Genomic DNA, 21,111 nt, shown 5'->3' on the forward strand with positions numbered 1-21,111 from the left:
TGTTCCCTCAGAAGTATTGGAGTCCATTTTGAAACCAAGACTTAAAAAATCCATATTTTTGCCTCTACTCTAACTTGGGGTTATTGTTCGTGATTAGAGTTGTTTTAACCTGAATGTGAAACAAAGAACACTGTTGTTTTCCTCTGCAGGATTCAATCTCCAGTTTGTTGTCCACAGTAGTCATTTTCAAACCAACTCTGTATCAGAAACAACAAGGGACTCATTGAAAGGTTAATGTATTGTTAGACCGTAATCATCATATGAAGCGCTGATTTACCCCCAGGACAAATATATACTACGTTGTGATGTGTAAATTAGATCATCAAGTTATATCGTTCAATGACTATGTTAAATGGAAAGATGGGACGGCATTGTTACGGCTCACTTTGTTAACGCCAGATCAAATTACCTTGTACGAAAAGGACAAACTCTTGACAAAATAGAACGCAAATAAGTTTGCCTTCCACAATCCAATTTCAACCCCTGAGCAGCTTGCAATTTTGTTTAGTAATTATTTCTGAATGAATTTGTTTTCTGTAGTCGCCCATAACGTATGTCTGAATCAGTCAAAATAGGTGTAGAGGCCATGAAGGGCCTCTTGAGATTTACCACGAGTGCAAAGCTGTCAGTTAATTCCGAGAATGAATCAATAAGAGTTCTAACGCATTATCAAAAGAGCCTACGAAACAAGCAATTAATTGACTAAACATAATGGGCCATCTAGCTCAAAGCAGAAGACCTTGGGTCTCTTGTTATCTATGCATTAAAAACGTTCTCCCTGTCTGACTACAACTCCGTTTCTTGTGTTGTGTGGTGAGCTTTTCAGCCATGAAAGAAACTTCAAAGCCTGTTTAAAAAAATATATATATATATTTATCTGAAGTCAAATAATTCAAACTGTTGATGAACAAAGCCGGCATTTCAGGTCATTGGACGTTCACGTACTTTGTGTTGGAAGCTGTTTGTTTTCTGTGGACTGGTGATGGATGAAGATAAAATAGTCTATACTGAGCCCTTGTCATTTGGTCGTGTCTCACCAGAGATGACTGGATAATTGTTAGTTTTCGTGGTCCACCATACCCCCATGTTAGCCTCTTAACTTTTTATTTATTTATTTTTGAACAACATTTAATTATTTTTATCTGTTTGAGTGGAAATGTTTGCCCAGCCTGCAGATTCCTATTTGAAATCTACATTATGCACAATTAATTCTACAACCCTGCATCTTTCGACAACCTGGAGGGGGTAGCAGGGAAGATGAAATGAACATGGCTGAATCTCTTCCACCTCCCCAAATGAGAGCAGACTATTAACGTTTGGGTATTTTGTGTATTATTATGTAAATGGTGTTAACACATGCCCACCGGGGATACCATCATATTCTCCCAGTGATCATAATGTGTCCAAGTGTGTGCTTTTGATTATGACATGCTAATTACATATTGCCTCTCTCTCTCTTCTTCTTCTTGTCTTTGTCTGCCTTTACAGATTCAGAAAAACCAAGGATCTTTAATGGTGAGATTTGATGTATTTTTTCGTGGGGGAAGACAGTGTTTCACTCCCGGCAGTGTTTCACTCTCCAGTAAATCCCTCATTTGAAACGTCCCACAAATTGCGTTTTTTATTTATTTATTTTTTTGCATTGAAATGATACAGCGGGCCTTAACTGCCTGTATTAGATTAGATGCTATTATAGAATAATAGAAACATTCAGGAGGCGATGGTTGTGCCGGAGCTTGGTGCATTTGATTAATGTAAATACCTTTTTATTACATTAGTGATTTCATCTGCCACCTCTCTGTCGTAACGTCACATGCAGACTAATACATAGTTTTCTTCTTCTACCCGTCTCCTCTCTCTCTGTCTCCCCATTCAAGCCTCTCCAGTTACTGCAATGCATCGTTGATGAGGTGAGTCGGCGTCTTATGTGCTTTCTCTCCTAAAGTCATTCCTAATGGTGTGGAAAGCTTATATTTTGTTTCCTAATGAAGCACAGTGCTCAGACGGCTTCGCTCGCGCTCGCTCACCCCCCTCCGCCCCGCACACACAACCGCCTTGGGCCATTCCACACACACACACACACTCTCTCTCAGGCTGCACCCACCCTGAGCGGCTCTGTAGACACACAGACACACACACACAGGCAGATCACAGATGCACGTATACACACACAGATAGACATACACGTACTACTGCCTTGGACCATTCTATACACACACATTAATAGACACACACACACTGATAGACACACTTACACAGGCAGATCACAGGCAGATCACACACACACATTGATAGACACACACACACACACACATTGATAGTCACACACACACACACACACACACACACACACACACACACACATTGATAGACACACACACACACATTGATAGACACACACACACACACACACACACGTTGATAGACACACCACACACACACACACACACATTGATAGACACACACACACATTGATAGACACACACACACACACACACACATTGATAGACACACCCATACATTGATACACACACACACACAAATTGATAGACACACCCATACATTGATACACACACACACATTGATACTCACACACACACATTGATAGACACACACACATTGATACACACACACTGCTGCCTCAAGTCGTTCTCAAAGGTTATTATAGTTTTGTTTTTATTTCTATTCGTTTTTCTGATTTTTATTTTATTTGAAGTTTAGTTTCAGTTGGTTTTCAGACCTGAATTTATTGTTTTTTTTAATTTAGTTTTAGTTGTTTTAAAATGATTTCTATTTGTAGTTTCTCACACAAAGGCCAGGGATAGAAGATACTGGGAGGAAGCTTACTACATTGTATCAGCCCAAACAGCTGTTACTTCTTCAGCCAGATCTCTTCTACAAGCTTTTTTATTACTTTGTTTCTGATGGTGGTCTATTGTGCATTTTCTCTAGTACTCTTAAAATAGCAGGTTTTACAGAATATATTATTGACATTTGCAACATCCCAGCGGAGTGTTTGGCACACTTTTATTTCAGTCAATACTTTGATCTTGAATTCCCTGTTATTTTCTTTATACGTTCATGCTTGGGTTCCTTTCCTGCCATTTAACTGCCCCTAATGGACCCGTCGTACAACTTCCGATGACCCCCGTTAGAGAACATCAGCATGAAGCAAAGAGCGCTTTTTGAATCACGACAAAATAGTATTCCCTCAAAACACACACGCGTGGCAAAACAGACACGATTGATTGGATTGGAGACATTGGGTCAATTACAGAACATTTCCTAGGATTTTCTACCTGCAGCAACACTAGTGGATAATGCTGGAAGGAGCAGTTGAAACACAGGGCCTCCAGAACTGGACCAAAAGGCAGGACTCTGCACATAGCTAACTTGCTAACCCATCATGTTAAGTCTATAGGAATGCTAACAAGCCAACTTTAGCTTCGTAGTGCTTATACTATGTGAAAACACACTATATTTTTATTAAACCTTTATTTATACAGGTATCCCATTTCAGCCAGGCATCTTTTTCAATGGTGCCCTGTTGAATTGGTTTCTATATGTAATAGTTTGACAATTGTAATTCATATTTAACCACATCTCCTCCCTGGGTTTGCATGTGTGTCAATGTGCCGAATGTTGATCGCAGCAAATATGGCCGCGCCCTTGTTACCAGGCTACATAAGGTGAATATAGAGGCACACTCAGATGTTCTCACTCAACTGCTTTAATTTCCACACACACACACCTGGCAGAGGTAATGTAGCATGACCAGTCTACGGAGCACAGAGAGTCAGGCCATCCAATATGTTGCATTAACCTTGACCTCTGACTCTTAGCAACACATGTTCCCAGAACCTTGACACACTTCCCTGTCCCTGTTAGTGAACATTTCTCCTTTATCCAAGATAATCCATCCACCTGACAGGTGTGGAATATCAAGAAGCATGATCATTACACAGGTGCACCTTCTGCTGGGAACAATAAAAGACAATTCGAAAATGTGCAGTTTTGTCACATAACACAATGCCACAGATGTCTCGAGCATTGAGGAATGTCCACCAGAGCTGTTGCCATTGAATGTAATGTTCATTTCTCTACCATAAGCCGCCTTCAACATCATTTTAGATCATTTGGCAGTACGTCCATCAGGCCACACACACACACACACACACACACACACACACACACACACCAGGGTCAAGGGCAGTGTACCCCTCAGTCTACATGTAGCGCTGTGTATCAATCCTTTCTAGAATGATATATTTCAACAGTGAGGATATTTTGTGAAATAGGTTACGACGTGGTACTGCAGTCAGGTTAAGATCCTGGTGAGGTCGATGAAGTACGCAGATGAGCTTCCCTGTTTCTGGCAGTTTGGATGTGGAGGGTTGGCGTGGTTACATGTTACAGGTTACATGGTGTGTGTGTGTGTGTGTGTGTGTGTGTGTGTGTGAGGCCTGATGGACGTACTGCCAAATGATCTAAAATGACGTTGAAGGCGGCTTATGGTAGAGAAATGAACATTACATTCTATGGCAACAGCTCTGGTGGACATTCCTGCAGTCAGCATGCTAATTGCGTACTCCCTCAATGCTCGAGACATCTGTGGCATTGTGTTATGTGACAAAACTGCACATTTTCGAATTGTCTTTTATTGTTCCCAGCAGAAGTGTAATGATGTAATGTGTAATGATCATGCTTCTTGATATTCCACGCCTGTCAGGTGGATGGATTATCTTGGATAAAGGAGAAATGTTCACTAACAGGGATATACACATTTGTACACAAAATTAAGAGAAATAAGCTTTTTCGTGCGTATGGAAAATGTCTGATCTTTTATTTCAACTCATGAAACATGGGACCAACACTTTACGTGTTGTGGTTTATATTTTTGTTCAGTATAGTTTGTCTTCAGTGTGGGTGTGCATGTGCACGCAGCACCCCATTTCACCCCCTAAAACAAGGGACCTTTCTCTGTCTCCATTCTCCTCTTCAGCTCCTCACTGACACGCGCTCATAACACAATGCCAGGAGAGAGCCCAACCCCACACACCCCAACCACACATTAAACATACCAAGCTTGTCCTTTACAGAGTATAGATTGGGTGTAATTAATAATTAAACGCTTGCAGTTGTAATGGGTTGACCCGGGCTGAACTGTTCATTAGTCACCAAGGCGAAGGCATCACTCAAACTATTTTCTCCCTCGTCCTTCGCCGCTCTCCCCTGGCAGCGAGAGAGAGGTAGCGGGAGCTCTCGGGCTAGCGGCTAGCACCACCCTCCATTCTAGCAGACCAAGGACTTGGTGATGAGGACAGAGGAGAGGAGAGGTGATGAGGAGAGGAGAGGTGATGAGGGGAGAGGAGAGGAGAGGTGATGAGGGGAGAGGAGAGGAGAGGAGAGGTGATGAGGGGAGAGGAGAGGAGAGGTGATGAGGGGAGAGGAGAGGTGATGAGGGAAGAGGAGAGGTGATGAGGGAAGAGGAGAGGTGATGATGGAAGAGGAGAGGTGATGAGGAGAGGTGATGAGGGAAGAGGAGAGGTGATGAGGGAAGAGGAGAGGTGATGAGGGAAGAGGAGAGGTGATGAGGGAAGAGGAGAGGTGATGAGGGAAGAGGAGAGGTGATGAGGGAAGAGGAGAGGTGATGAGGGAAGAGGAGAGGTGATGAGGGAAGAGGAGAGGTGATGAGGGAAGAGGAGAGGTGATGAGGGAAGAGGAGAGGTGATGAGGGAAGAGGAGAGGTGATGAGGAGAGGTGCGGAGAGGTGATGAGGAGAGGAGAGGTGATGAGGGGAGAGGAGCGGAGAGGCCCGGCTGGGATTGGGAGAGTGGGACGGTTGGGGGCCCGTGTAGGAGGTGGTGGAGCCAGAAGTATTCAATTGCCACTGTCGCTCCTGCTGGGTTAGGATTGGTTAGAAATGGGACGGTATGGACTGGGTTGGATTGGGCCAGGGTGGGGTGGGCTGGGCTGGACTGGATCTATGTGACCTGGGCTCGACAGAGGAGTCTTTGCTGTCCTTCATATGAAGAGCAAATGTGGTCCTGTAGAACTAGGGATGAGTAGGTATATGGAGGAAGTAGAAGAAAATCTAGTGAGTTTTGTCTGAGTGCCAACCAAATACTGTAGCTGGACCTACAGTAGCAATTATGACTAGCTAGGCCTACAGTAGTAGTTATGACTAGCCAGGTCTACAGTAGTAGTTATGACTAGCCAGGCCTACAGTAGTAGTTATGACTAGCCAGGCCTACAGTAGTAGTTATGACTAGCCAGGCGTACAGTAGTAGTTATGACTAGCCTGGCCTACAGTAGTAGTTATGACTAGCCAGGTCTACAGTAGTAGTTATGACTAGCCAGGCCTACAGTAGTAGTTATGGTTTAAATATTTTTGTATTAATTTGCATGAGATCAAAGGTCCCCGGTTATCATCATCTGTATCCCTCTTCATTTGAAAATGTCTCTGTATGATTTAGACACACACACACATACACACAAACGGGACTCTTTTAAGTGGATCATTGATATTGCGGTGGCTGGAGGTGTGTTCGGGGGAGAGCAGGAGTGCTGCAACTCACACACACGCCGCGCCACGTTGCCATGGGACTGCTGGGAGTCTGGGGCTCAGGTGAGAGGGTGAAATTAGCTGGAAATGATTGTGTGTTACTGAACCAGTTTACTGGACTACCTTTTGTTCATGTATCCCCTCCTCTCTCTCTCTCTTTCTCTCTCTTCAAACACACATAACTCACCGCTGTTTGGGAGGACAGACGAGGACATTTGGCCTCGATTCTCCTAAACCAAATCTAGAACGAGACAATCTCCCAGTTCCATGAATACACACATCGCTGCTGCTGTCCCTCTCTTTCATTAATCTCTTTGTCTCTTCTACTTGTTGAGCAGCAAAGCAAAGCGTTGCACTAACAAGAACTCTGCTTTAATTTCCCTAGCCCTGTAATTACGGATCTCATTTTGCCTGATAATTGCGCTGGGCCAATGACATGTATATTTACTGCTCTGTGTGTGTGTTACAGGGGGTTGAGGTGTGTGTGTGTGCGTGTGTGTGTGTGTGTGTGTGGTGAGGGGGGTGTCACGGCGGTCAGAGAGAAGACACACGGACCGTGGCTTTCATCATCATGCTCATCTCAGAACGCTATACATCAAAGTCTACCGCTGTCCTCCTCAGCTGGGACCATGAATACATGCATGAGTGTGCGTGTTGTGCATGTGTGTGTCTGCATTTTCAGGTGTGTCTGTGTGTGTACTGTACAACACATTCATGTTTGTTTCGTGTGTGTGTGTCAGCGTTTGCGACACAGTACAACTCTGCAGGGGAAATTGTTTGGTGCTCGCTCTCTCTCTCTAAACGGCGTGACCACTGAAGCATTTGGCCTGTAGTGTGTGTGTGTGTGTGTATGAGAGACATATTACTCATCCAAGCAGCAGCAGCACTAGGAAGTAGAGTGATATTAGAATAAGCCATTCCTTTGTTAGTTCAAATAGGTGCATGTATCATCATTTTCTGGGTTCTGTGATCAATATGTCAGGAATAGGGACAGCTGCCCAGAGGTATTTTAACGGCAAAGCAGCTATTTATTATGGATCCCCATTAGCAGCAGCCTAGGCAGCAGCTATTCTTCCCTTCATAATGTCATTAAGGCAGTTATACAATTTCAAAAACATTAAAATACATTTATTACAGAATTCGCAACACACTAAGTGTTTTTCCCTCAGGCCCATACTCCACTACCACATATCTACAACTCTAAATCCATGTGTACGTGTGTGTATAGTGCCTATGTTTGTTGCCTCACAGTCCCCACTGTGTATTTTTATCTGATTCTAATGATTGTATCAGTTACCTGATGTGGAATAGAGTTCCATGTCGCCATGGCTCTATGTAGTACTGTGCACCTCCCATAGTCTGTTCTGGACTTGGGGACTGTGAAGTGACCTCTGGTGGCATGTCTTCGCTGGGTATGGATGGGTGTTTGAGCTGTGTGCTAGTAGTTTAGACAGACAGCTCGGTACATTCAGCTTGTCAACACCTCCTTACAAAAACAAGTAGTGATGAAGTCAACCTCTCCTCCACTTGAGCCAGGAGAGATCGACATGCATATTGTTAATGTTAGCTCTCTGTGTACATCTGAAGGCCAGCCGTGTTGTTCTGTTCTGAGCCAATTGCAAGTTTCCTAAGTCCCTCTTTGTGGCACCTGTCCACACGACTGAACATTAGACCATGTGTGACAACTAGGGCCTGTAGGACCTGCCTTGTTCATATTGTTGTTAAGAATGTAGAGTAGTGCTTTACTATGGACAGATTTCTCCCCATCTTAGCATCTGTTGTATCAATATGTTTTGACCATGACAGTTTACAATCCAGGGTTACTCCAAGCAGTTTAGTCACCTCAACTTGCTCAATTTCCACATTAATTATTACAAGATTTAGTTGAGGTTTAGGGTTTAGTGAATGATTTGTCCCAAATACAATGCTTTTGTTTTTTAAATATTTAGTACTAACTTATTCCTTGCCACCCATTCTAAAACTAACTGCAGCTCTTTGTTATGTGTTGCAGTCATTTCAATCACTAGTAGCTGACGTGTATAGTGTTGAGTCATCCGCATACATAGACACACAGGCTTTACTCAAAGCCATGTTGTTAGTAAAGATTGAAAAAAGTAATGGGCCTAGACAGCTGCCCTGGGGAATTCCTGATTCTACCTGGATTATGTTTGAGAGGCTTCCATTAAAGAACACCCTCTGTGTTCTGTTAGACAGGTAACTCTTTATCCACAATATAGCAGGGGGTGTAAAGCCATAACACATACGTTTCTCCAGCAGCAGATAATGATCGATAATGTCAAAAGCTGCACTGAAGTTTATCAAAACAGCCCCCACGATCTTTTTATCATCAATTTCTCTCAGCCAATCATCAGTTCTTTGTGTAAGTGCAGTGCTTGTTGAATAGCCTTCCCTATAAGCGTGCTGAAAGTCTGTTGTCAATTTGTTTACTGTAAAATAGCATTGTATCTGGTCAAACATTAATTTTCTCCAAAAGTTTACTAAGGGTTGGTCACAGGCTGATTGGTTGGCTCATTGAGCCAGTAAAGGGGGCTTTACTATTCTTAGGTAGTGGAATAACTTTTGCTTCCATCCAAGCACACACTTTCTAGTAGGCTTACATTTAAGATGTGGCAAAATCACTCACTATTATCCTCAGTAATTTTCCATCTAAGTTGTGAGAACCCGGGAGCTTGTAATTGTTGATAGAGAACAATTATTTTTTTCACCTCTTCCACATTTGCTTTACGGAATAAAAAATTGCAATTCTTGTCTTTCGTAATTTGGTCAGATATACTTGGATGTGTAGCGTCAGCATTTGTTATTGGCATGTTATGCCTACGTTTGCTAATCTTGCCAATAAAAAAGTAGTTTGAAATATCTGTTGGTTTTGTGATGAATGAGCCATCTGATTCAAGGAATGATGGAGTTGAGTTTGCCTTTTTTCCCAACATTTTATTGAAGGTGCTTCAAAGCTTTTTACTATAATTCTTTGTCATTTATCTTTGTTTCATAGTTTAGTTTCATGTTATTTTTATTCAGTTTCGTCACATGATTTCTCAATTTACAGTTTGTTTGCCAATCGGTTGTGCAGCCAGACTTATTTGCCATTCCTTTTGCCTCATCCCTCTCAACCATACAATTTTTCAGTTCCTCATCAATCCACGGGGGATTTAACAGTTTTTACAGTCATTTTCTTAATGGGTGCATGCTTATTAGTAACTAGGATAAGCAATTTCATATATATGTCTGTTTGCTCCTCATTACACACCATGGACCAACAAATATTCTTTACATCAACAACATAGGAATCACTACAAAACGTATTGTATGACTTCTTATACCCTATATTGGGCCCAGCCTTTGTAATTTTGGTTTTCCTAGATATGGCTACTATATTGATATCACTACATCCCATGGATCTGGATACTGCTTTCAAGCACATTTCTGCAGCATTAGTAATACATGTTGATGATTTCATTCCTGTGCTGTTTGTCACTACCCTGGTAGGTTGACTGATAACCTGAACCAGGTTGCAGGCACTGGTTACAGTTTGAAGTGGGCAGCTTGATGAAAGCCAGTCAATATAAATCATCCAGAAAATATACCTCTCACATACATTATCAAGCATTTCACACGTTATCCAGATGACTGACTGTTAGCACTTGGTCTTATAGCAGCTTCCCACCAGAATGGGCTTTAGGTGAGGCAGATGAACCTGTAGCCATATTACTTCAACAGTATTTCACATGAGATCCTCTCTAATCTTTACAGGAATGTGGTTCTGAATATTAACAGCAGCACCTCCACCACTGGCATCTCTGTCTTTTCTGTAGATGTTATAACCGTGTATTGTTACCACTGTATCATCAAAGGTATTGTCTAAGTGAGTTTCAGAGATAGTCAGAATATGAATCATACGTTACTAGCAAGTTATTCATTTCATTAACCTTGTTTCTTAAGCTACATATATTAACATGGGTTATTTTGAGCACTTTTCTGGGATGCTTGCTTGTTTTCATTGCTTTACTTAGCTTAGCAGAAGTAGATATTCTCATGTTATTTATGTTAGTGCAGGGTGAGCTGCACACATTGGACTTCCTATTAGGGAACACCACCTCAGTGCTAACATTATAAATCTGGTTCATAGACACATGATTGCTGCATACAATAGCAGTAGGATCAGCAGAGGCATTCAGGGCAGTTAGAGGCACATAAATTAGGTTACTTACATTGTGTCTACCAACGCCCCTGGGGTAATGTACATTTGCTGAAGCATTATGACAACTCTGCGTCACAATGGTAGGGATGAACTGAGCTGGGCTTGGGTCATTGATGAGTCATTGTCTCAACGCAGCCGTATAATGCTGTGAAAGGATCCAGGACCACAAATGATACCATCCTCCTTATAAAATGTGTTTTGTTTACAAAAGCTATTGAAATTGTCAACAAAAGTTACACCCATTGAGGTGCAATAATCACGTAGCCAGTTGTAAAGAGAGAGAATCCTGCTAAAGTGTTCAATGCCACGATTCAGGGAGGGCACAAGGCCAGATATGATGGGTGTTTTGTTAGTGTTTAGCAGAGAGTTAATCAGCTCTTTAAAATCCAGTTTCAACTGTTCAGCGCTGCCCTTCATAATGTCACTAAAACACACATGGACTAGGATATAATCAATTTAAACAGTTCACTCCTCCTTTTTGACTGAACATCCTTTTTTAGGGCTGTGTGTGCCAGTGGGCTGTACAGCCAAAAGAAGCTAGCTGCTCAAGCACTGTTACACATTTATTTGGTCACTAGGCCATTTATAGGCTTCTTTTTCTCTCTCTCACGCAAACACACATTACAGATATTATTTTGACATTCAAGTTTCAAGTTTTATTGTCACTTGTACAAGTACAGTGAAAAGGCTTTCTTGCGAGTTCCTTCCCAACAATGCAGTAATCAATATCAGTAGTGCTATAAAGTAAACCAAAAACACACACGAGAAACAGTTCCAGGATCAGTAGCTATATACAGGGACAGTTCCAGGGTCAGTAGCTATATACAGGGACAGTTCCAGGGTCAGTAGCTATATACAGGGACAGTTCCAGGGTCAGTAGCTACAGTTGAAGTCGGAAGTTTACATACACTTAGGTTGGAGTCAATAAAACTAGTTTTTCAACCACTCCACAAATTTATTTTTAACAAACTATAATTTTGGCAAATTGGTTAGAATATCTACTATGTGCATGACACAAGTAATTTTTCAATCAATTGTTTACAGACAGATTATTTCACTTTCATAATTTACTGTATCACAATTCTAGTGGGTCAGAAGTTTACATACACTAAGTTGACTGTGCCTTTTAAACAGCTTGGAAAATTCCATAAAATTATGTCATGGCTTTAGAAGCTTCTGATAGGCTAATTGACATCATTTGAGTCAATTGGAGGTGTATTTGTTGATATATTTCAAGGCCTACCTTCAAACTCTGTGCCTCTTTGCTTGACATCATGGGAAAATCAAAAGAAATCAGCCAAGACCTCATAAAAAAATTGTAGACCACAAGTCTGGTTCATCCTTGGGAGCAATTTCCAAATGCCTGAAGGTACCACGTTCATCTGTACAAACAATAGTACGCAAGTATAAACACCATGGGACCGAGTAGCCGTCATACGACTCAGGAAGAACGTACTTGAACGTACTTTGGTGTGAATAGTGCAAATCAATCCCAGAACAACAGCAAAGGACCTTGTGAAGATGCTGGAGGAAACAGGTAGAAAAGTATCTATATCCACAGTAAATCGAGTCCTATATCGACATAACCTGAAAGGCTGCTCAGCAAGGAAGCAGCCACTGCTCCAAAACCACCATAAAAAAGCCAGACTACGGTTTGCAACTGCACATGGGGACAAAGATTGTACTTTTTGGAGAAATGTCCTCTGGTCTGATGAAACTAAAATAGAACTGTTTGGCCATAATGACTATCGTTATGATTGGAGGAAAAAGGAGGAGGCTTGCAAGCCGAAGACCACCATCCCAACCGTGAAGCACGGAGGTGGGGGTGCTTTGCTGCAGGAGGGACTGGTTCACTTCACAAAATGGATGGCATCATGAGGGAGGATAATTATGTGGATATATTGAAGCAACATCTCAAGACATCAGTCAGGAAGTTAAAGCTTGGTTGCAAATGGGTTTTCCTAATGGATAATGACCCCAAGCTTACTTCCACAGTTGTGGCAAAATGACTTAAGGACAACAAAGTCAAGTTATTGGAGTGACCGTCACAAAGCCCTGACCTCAATCCCATAGAAAATTTGTGTGCAGAACTAAAAAAGCATGTGCTGGCAAGGAGGCCTACAAACCTGATTCAGTTACACCCGCTCTGTCAGGAGGAATGGGCCAAAATTCACCCAACTTATTGTGGAAGCTTGTAGAAGGTTACCCGAAACGTTTGACCCAAGTTAAACAATATAAAGGCAATGCTACCAAATACTAATTGAGTGTATGTAAACTTCTGACCCACTGGAAATGTGATGAAAGAAATAAAAGCTGAAATAAATCATTCTCTCTACTATTATTCTGACATTTCACATTCTTAAAATAAAGTGGTGATCCTAACTGACCTAAGACAGGGAAATTGTACTGAGATTGAATGTCAGGAATTGGGAAATACTTAGTTTAAATTTATTTGGCTAAAGTCTATGCAAACTTTAACTGTATATGCAGGGTCAGTTCCAGGTTCAGTAGCTATATACAGGGACAGTTCCAGGGTCAGTAGCTATATGCAGGTACAGTTCCAGGGTCAGTAGCTATATGCAGGGACAGTTCCAGGATCAGTAGCTATATACAGGGACAGTTCCAGGGTCAGTAGCTATATACAGGGACAGTTCCAGGGTCAGTAGCTATATACAGGGACAGTTCCAGGGTCAGTAGCTATATACAGGGACAGTTCCAGGGTCAGTAGCTATATACAGGGACAGTTCCAGGGTCAGTAGCTATATACAGGGACAGTTCCAGGGTCAGTAGCTATATACAGGGACAGTTCCTGTGTCAGTGTTTACCATATTTACAATGTGCAGGGATACTGGAGTGATAGAGGTAGATATGTATAGGGGTAAGGTGATGATATGATGATTGTGTGGAAGTGTGTGTAAAGTCAGTATGAATGTGTGTGAGAAAATTACGTGTGTGCGTGTTGGAATGTGAGTGAGTTTGTAGACTCCTGTGTGTGTGCAGAGTTAGAAAGTCTGTATAGCCATTTTGTTAGCTATTTAGCAGTCTTATGGCTTGGGGATTGAAGCTGTTTAGGAGCCTGTTGGTGTCAGACTTGATGCTTTGGTTCCGCTGCTTTGCGGAAGCAGAGAGAACAGTCTATGGCTTAGGTGGCTGGAGTCTTTAACAATTTTCCAGGCCTTCCTTTCACACCATCTGGTATAGAGGTCCTGGATGTCAGGGAGCTCGGCCCCAGTGATGTACTTGGCTGTCGGCCCCACACTCTGCAGAACCATGCGATCGAGGGCGGTGCAGTTGCAATACCAAGCAGTGATGCAGCCAGTCAAGATGCTCTCAGTGGTGCAGCTCTAGAATTTGAGGGCCCATGCCAAATCTGTTCAGCCTCCTGAAGGGGAAGAGGCTCTGCTGTGTGGGTGGGTGGACCATTTTAACTCCTTAGTGATCTGGAAACCAAGGAACTTAAAGCTCTCGACCTGCTCCACTACAGCCCTGTGAATATGCCTACCGTCGATATGGATGGGGCCATGCTCACCCCCCACCCACCGCCTTCTGGAGTCCACAATCAGCTCCTCGTCCCTACTGACGTTGAGGGAGAGGTTGTTGTCCTGGTAACACAATGCCAGGTCACCGACCTCTTCCCTGTAGGCTGTCTCATTGTTGCCAGTGGTCAGGCCTACCACCATTGTGTTGTCAGCTAACTTGATTATAGTGTTGGAGTCGAACTAAGCACACACCCCTGTGGGGCCCCCGTGTTGAAGGTCAGTTTGGCGGAGGTGATGTTGCCTACCCTCACCACCTGGGGTCGGCCCATCAGGGAGTCCAGGATCCAGTTGCAGAGGGAGGTGTTCAGGTCCCGAGCTTGGAGGGGACTATGGTGTTGATCTCTGTGAGCTGTAGGCAATGAATAGCGATCTCACATAGGTGTTCCTCTTATCTAGGTGGGTGAGGGCAGTGTGGAGTGCAATTGAGATTGTGTCGTGTATGGATCTGTTTGGGGCCGTATGTAAATTGGAGTGGGTCTAGGGTGTCTGGGATGATGGAGTTGATATGTGCCATAACCGTCCTTTCAAAGTACTTCCTGATTACAGATGTGAGTGCTACAGGGCTGTAGTCATTGTGGCAGGCAGCCTTAGAGTACTTGAGAACAGGAATGATGGTGGTTAGTATGAGATGTGACGATTACAGACCGGGGCAAGGAGAGGTTGAATAGAACTGTGAATGTGCCTGACAGCTGCTCTGAGCTCTGAGAACTTGCCCTGGAATACCGTCTGGCCCCGCAGCCTTGAGTGTTGACCTGATTTAAAGACCTTACTCACATCGGCCTCGGAGAGCGAGACCACCCAGTCCTCTGGGCCGGCGGGGGCCCTCATGCACGGCTCGCTGTTGTTTTTGTCGATGCGTGCATAAAATCCGTTGAGTTGATCTGGTAGAGGCATCGTTGGGCAGATCACGTCTGGGTCTTCCTTTGTAATCCGTAATGGACTGTAGCCCCTACCACATGCAGAGGGCATCAGAGCTTGTATAATAGGATTCCAGCTTGTTCCTACAGTGTATTGTTCTTTTGATTGTTCGATGGCTCTGCAGACTTCGTAGCAGGACTTCTGGTACTTGTTTGTGTCCTCAGCCATAGTCTCGGGTGGCTGCGATGGCCCTGTGTGCAGTAGCCCTATCTTTAAACTCTGTGTTAATCCAGGCTTTTGATTGGGGAAGCAGAGAACCTTCAGTGTGGGGACAACGTCCACAATGCATTTCCTAATGAAGCCGGTAGTGGAGGTCATTAGCTCGTTGATGCTATCGGCGTCCCGGAACATATTCCAGTCAGCGCTAGCAAATACATGGCAACTTCCTGTCAACAGATAGATTCCCTCTCCAATTCCCGTTTCACCCTGTTTTCTCCATAAAGACTTTTGGCACACTAGAAAGCATAGAGAACAACAGGATGTTGTTGTGTGAAAAATCATATCGTAATAAATTCTCATAGATGGGTCATTTGAATTTCAATTCACCTCCTGAATTCATCTGTCCACCACTCTAGAAAACCACAGTCTTCCATTCCACCCTCTCCATCAACCCTTAGCATGGTGTGTGCAGTCTGATGTGGATAGGAGAGAGATACAGTGTTGATTGAGTCAGAACTCTCCCGAGAGAGTGATGAAGGGGGGGGGTGAGGGAGGAGCTAAGGATGGAGGAACTATGGAGGAGGGAGGAGTTAGGGAGGGAGGAGCTATGTAGAGGGAGGGTGGAGTTAGGGAGGAAGGAGCTATGGAGGGAGGGATGAAGGGATGAGGGAGGAGCTAGGGATGAAGGGAGGAGAGGGATGAAGGGGGCAGGGAGGATCTATAGAGGGAGGGATGGGGAGAGGGAAGAGCTGAGGAGGGAGGGGAGAGGGAGGAGCTATAGAGGGAGGGGAGAGGGAGGAGCTATAGAGAGAGGGAGGCAAGTGGGCAGGAGGCCAACATCTACTGGACAACATCAACTGGGCCTGGCCTGTGCTCTCCACACACATTCACATGAAATACACACACACACACACGTTCAGACAGCATGGTGAAGAAGGCGCAACAGCGCCTCTTCAGCATCAGGAGACTGAAGAAGTTGGGCTTGGCCCTTAAGAAAGGAAATGTTCCTCATTATATTCTGATTCAGACAATACTGGGATCGTAATAAAACCACATTCTGATTTCTGGCTCTTAGAAATGTTTGTTTTGCAGCTCACATGTAGGAGTGCTGCTGAAAACCAGTTGACTTGACAGTTTAAATGTCTTCATTCTGTTGGCTGAAGAGGTTTGGGTTGCTGCCCTTCGGCCTCAATTCTCCTCTACCATGCTTTTTTTTGTCTCTCTCTCCATCCCCCTCGGTCTCTCCATCCCCCGCGGTCTCTCCATCCCCCTCAGTCTCTCCATCCCCCTCGGTCTCTCCATCCCCCGCGGTCTCTCCATCCCCCTCGGTCTCTCCATCCCCCTCGGTCTCTCCATCCCCCTCGGTCTCTCCATCCCCCTCGGTCTCTCCATCCCCCTCGGTCTCTCCATCCCCCGCGGTCTCTCCATCCCCCTCGGTCTCTCCATCCCCCTCGGTCTCTCCATCCCCCGCGGTCTCTCCATCCCCCGCGGTCTCTCCATCCCCCGCGGTCTCTCCATCCCCGCGGTCTCTCCATCCCCCGCGGTCTCTCCATCCCCCTCGGTCTCTCCATCCCCCTCGGTCTCTCCATCTCCCGCGGTCTCTCCATCCCCCTCGGTCTCTCCATCCCCCGCGGTCTCTCCATCCCCCGCGGTCTCTCCATCCCCCGCGGTCTCTCCATCTCCTTCGGTCTCCATCTCCAGTCCTCTGTGACTGTCTCACTACAATGTTCATTATGGTTGTTGACTGTGGTAGCTGACTGGAGTAGCTGACTGGGCTAGTTGACTGGGCTAGCTGACTGGGCTAGCTGACTGGGGTAGCTGACTGGGGTAGCTGACTGGGGGAGTTGACTGGGGGAGCTGACTGGGGGAGCTGACTGGGGGAGCTGACTGGGGTAGCTGACTGGGCTAGCTGACTGGGGTAGCTGACTGGGGTAGCTGACTGGGGGAGCTGACTGGGGTAGCTGACTGGGGTAGCTGACTGGGGGAGCTGACTGGGGTAGCTGACTGGGGTAGCTGACTGGGCTAGTTGACTGGGCTAGTTGACTGGGCTAGCTGACTGGGGTAGCTGACTGGGGTAGCTGACTGGGGGAGCTGACTGGGGTAGCTGACTGGGGTAGCTGACTGGGGTAGCTGACTGGGGTAGCTGACTTGGGTAGCTGACTGGGGTAGCTGACTGGGGGAGCTGACTGGGGTAGCTGACTGGGGGAGCTGACTGGGGTAGCTGACTGGGGGAGCTGACTGGGGGAGCTGACTTGGGTAGCTGACTGGGCTAGTTGACTGGGGTAGCTGACTGGGGGAGCTGACTGGGGTAGCTGACTGGGCTAGTTGACTGGGGTAGCTGACTTGGGTTGTTGAGTGTGGTAGCTGACTGGGCTAGTTGACTGGGCTAGTTGACTGGGCTAGTTGACTGGGCTAGTTGACTGGGCTAGTTGACTGGGGTAGTTGACTGGGGTAGTTGACTGGGGTAGTTGACTGTGGTTGTTGAGTGCACAGCGGGTGAAAAAGTTCTCAAATTGATTCTTATAGTGTTTGACTATCAAACTGTAACACACTACCTTTTATAATATGATTATAATAAAGTTTTCATTTGTATTCATGCCTCAAACACATTTTATAGCGTGCCATTGCCAAGTAAAATATACTTTCAAATATAGACTTTAGAGGACATTCACGTAAAATAAATGACAGTTGCAATCTGACAGTAAAATGTTTCTCCTTTCATGGCGAAATCTCCTTTAATATTTTTATCGGAACGAAGATGACCAGTGCCGCTCACACTTGTGCTCCCCCCCCCCCCCACTGATTCCTAAAGGAGGTTCTTTTCCTTGCCTCCATTGTGCTCGTCCAACAATAGGTGGGGTTCAGGTGCAGCTACCTCTTTTTACTAAGAAGACGGGACAATGTATCGCAGCGTTTAGAAATAGCCTCTTTATCAAGGTCGGCTTTTCTCAGCAAAAGGTGTTTTAATAACTAGAAGTCTATGGAGTTCAGGGTTTGGGGTTTCTCCAAATTGTGCTTTTGTCTTCTTCACCAGTGGATACAGATCTAGACACAGTGATTGTGAAGAATTGGGATTTTTAGATTCGTGTAATTAAATCTCTCATTTAGGTTCAAGTTATTCCTATGTTGATTAGTAGTGTTTATCAAAGTGGATCTCTTCAACACAATGAAGAAATGGGGGTTTAGCTTTCAGTGACAGATTTGATATCACATAACAACCTTATAGAAGCGTCCCTGTTACACTGTGTGGTCTAAGTTGTTCAGTTGTGTCCTTGTGTTTCTCCCAGGAGCCTCCTGTTCTTCCTGTGGGTCAGTTCAGCCAGACGTTTGTCCACTTCATCACACAGTGGTGAGTCACATTGTTTTACATTTGTCATTTAACAGATGATCTTCTCCACGGCGACTTAGTTGGTGCATTCATCTTTAAAATAGCTGGGTGAGAAAACCCTTGTCGCTGTCTCTCAAATCGCAGCCTTTTGATTGGTTGCGTTCAGCCTAACAGAAATAAACCTACAAACAGAAACCTAATACATCAACAGATTCAATATGTTTCAAAATTAAGTTCAACAATTGGATAGAATGCATTTAATTTTGCCAAAGACCAGACCTCAACCATGTTAATTTATTTTAAATCCATCGTCTTTAGTACACTAAATTGCAATCGTTCATATGAATTTAGTAGGCTGTATTATTTAACTTGATGACTCATGTAGGACATGCATTATCACTGTAGTGCCCTCCACTCTCCTACGTCTGATAATGGTGTTGGGTGGTAATGGGGCAGCTAGCAGAGACAGGATAACAAGGACAGGCCGTATCCCAGTATACCAGGCTCTCCTGAAGGACAAATTATCTCTCTGATTTGTTTCTTTACTGCAGCAACACAGCACAATATTTACACTGACCATGTCTCCCATGGTCTGTTGGCCCCCTGTTAGCCAAATGCTCTCACAAATAAACACACAGCAGGGGGAACACACCCAATGGACTGACCTACCGGCCAAAAGCAGGACCATAACAGTGTGTGCATGTTTCTGCATGTGTATGTCCTTGTAAGTGTGTCTACATACCGCCAGCTGTTGTTTACCTATCTCTATGCCTTATTTACTCAAACAGGCCAGGTCTCTGTTTCTCTTCTCCGTGCCCGCCCCAGCCCTGGCACCAGGTTGGCACTGCCACCTCCCAGGCTATTCTTAGAGGTCCCTGTCCTGTCCCTGGTCCCTGCCTGCTGTGATTCATCACACAGTAACTCGGTTAGCTCCAGACGGGCCTCTCTAGAACCACACACTAATCCTTCACAGTCCCCTATGTAGGTCGCACTGACGAATCTCCCCTCCTCATTCTCAGGACTGGCAGGGTCCTCACACAGGGTCAATGACTGTTTGGGTACTTGGTGTGTGTGTGAGCTGGCGCTGGTGGTTAGAGTGGTGCTGATGCAGATGGTTTTGATCAGCTTTATTGTTCAAATGATAGTAGGCCAACACACACACACACACACACACACACACACACACACACACACACACACACACAACATCGAGGAGACCTCGTCTGAGGAATATGGACTGATTTTCCACATTTTATTGTCAGACTGTACGAGCCATAGCATTTCCACTGCGTGGGGCTCATAGTGTAACAAAAGCACCATTGGGACAATCTGGCAATTAGGCTTGTCAGGTTCGTCAGTAATGTCCTTGGATGCTCATTAGGAAATGACTTACAGAAAAATGTAAGTAATGAACCACAAAATGAAATAGTCTTACCTTCAAAAATGTCTCTGTATGCTTAAACAACATTGTGATAAAACTGCTGTTTTCTCTGTTCAGCATGAAGAGACTCCCCAAAGAGAGGCCTGCTCCTACCAACCTTATGGTGAGTTACCATGTTACAGACTATAGAAACCTAACAACCTTATGGTGAGTTACCATGTTACAGACTATAGAAACCTCCTCTAACAACCTTATGGTGAGTTACCATGTTACAGACTATAGAAACCTCCTCTAACAACCTTATGGTGAGTTACCATGTTACAGACTATAGAAACCTCCTCTAACAACCTTATGGTGAGTTACCATGTTACAGACTATAGAAACCTAACAACCTTATGGTGAGTTACCATGTTACAGACTATAGAAACCTAACAACCTTATGGTGAGTTACCATGTTACAGACTATAGAAACCTACCAACCTTATGGTGAGTTACCATGTTACAGACTATAGAAACCTACCAACCTTATGGTGAGTTACCATGTTACAGACTATAGAAACCTCCTCTAACAACCTTATGGTGAGTTACCATGTTACAGACTATAGAAACCTCCTAACAACCTTATGGTGAGTTACCATGTTACAGACTATAGAAACCTCCTAACAACCTTATGGTGAGTTACCATGTTACAGACTATAGAAACCTAACAACCTTATGGTGAGTTACCATGTTACAGACTATAGAAACCTACCAACCTTATGGTGAGTTACCATGTTACAGACTATAGAAACCTCCTAACAACCTTACGGTGAGTTACCATGTTAGAGACTATAGAAACCTCCTAACAACCTTATGGTGAGTTACCATGTTACAGACTATAGAAACCTCCTCTAACAACCTTATGGTGAGTTACCATGTTACAGACTATAGAAACCTACCAACCTTATGGTGAGTTACCATGTTACAGACTCCAAGGTTATGGAAGTGAACCAAAACATGACT

At 44.3% G+C, this 21,111-nt stretch overlaps 1 protein-coding gene across 1 annotated transcript in view; it reads left to right on the forward strand.

Annotated features, from left to right (window-relative positions):
* Positions 1-21,111, forward strand: part of map2k5 (mitogen-activated protein kinase kinase 5) — a 115,921-nt gene that overhangs the window by 81,627 nt on the left and 13,183 nt on the right. Inside the window, exons 18-21 of the mRNA XM_064987727.1 lie at positions 1,489-1,515; positions 1,878-1,910; positions 18,688-18,749; positions 20,227-20,272. Of these exons, the coding sequence (XP_064843799.1) occupies positions 1,489-1,515; positions 1,878-1,910; positions 18,688-18,749; positions 20,227-20,272 (168 nt within the window). The remainder of the gene's footprint in view (positions 1-1,488; positions 1,516-1,877; positions 1,911-18,687; positions 18,750-20,226; positions 20,273-21,111) is intronic.

The sequence above is a fragment of the Oncorhynchus masou genome, chromosome 2, assembly GCF_036934945.1.
Source record: "Oncorhynchus masou masou isolate Uvic2021 chromosome 2, UVic_Omas_1.1, whole genome shotgun sequence".
Lineage (NCBI taxonomy): Eukaryota > Metazoa > Chordata > Actinopteri > Salmoniformes > Salmonidae > Oncorhynchus > Oncorhynchus masou.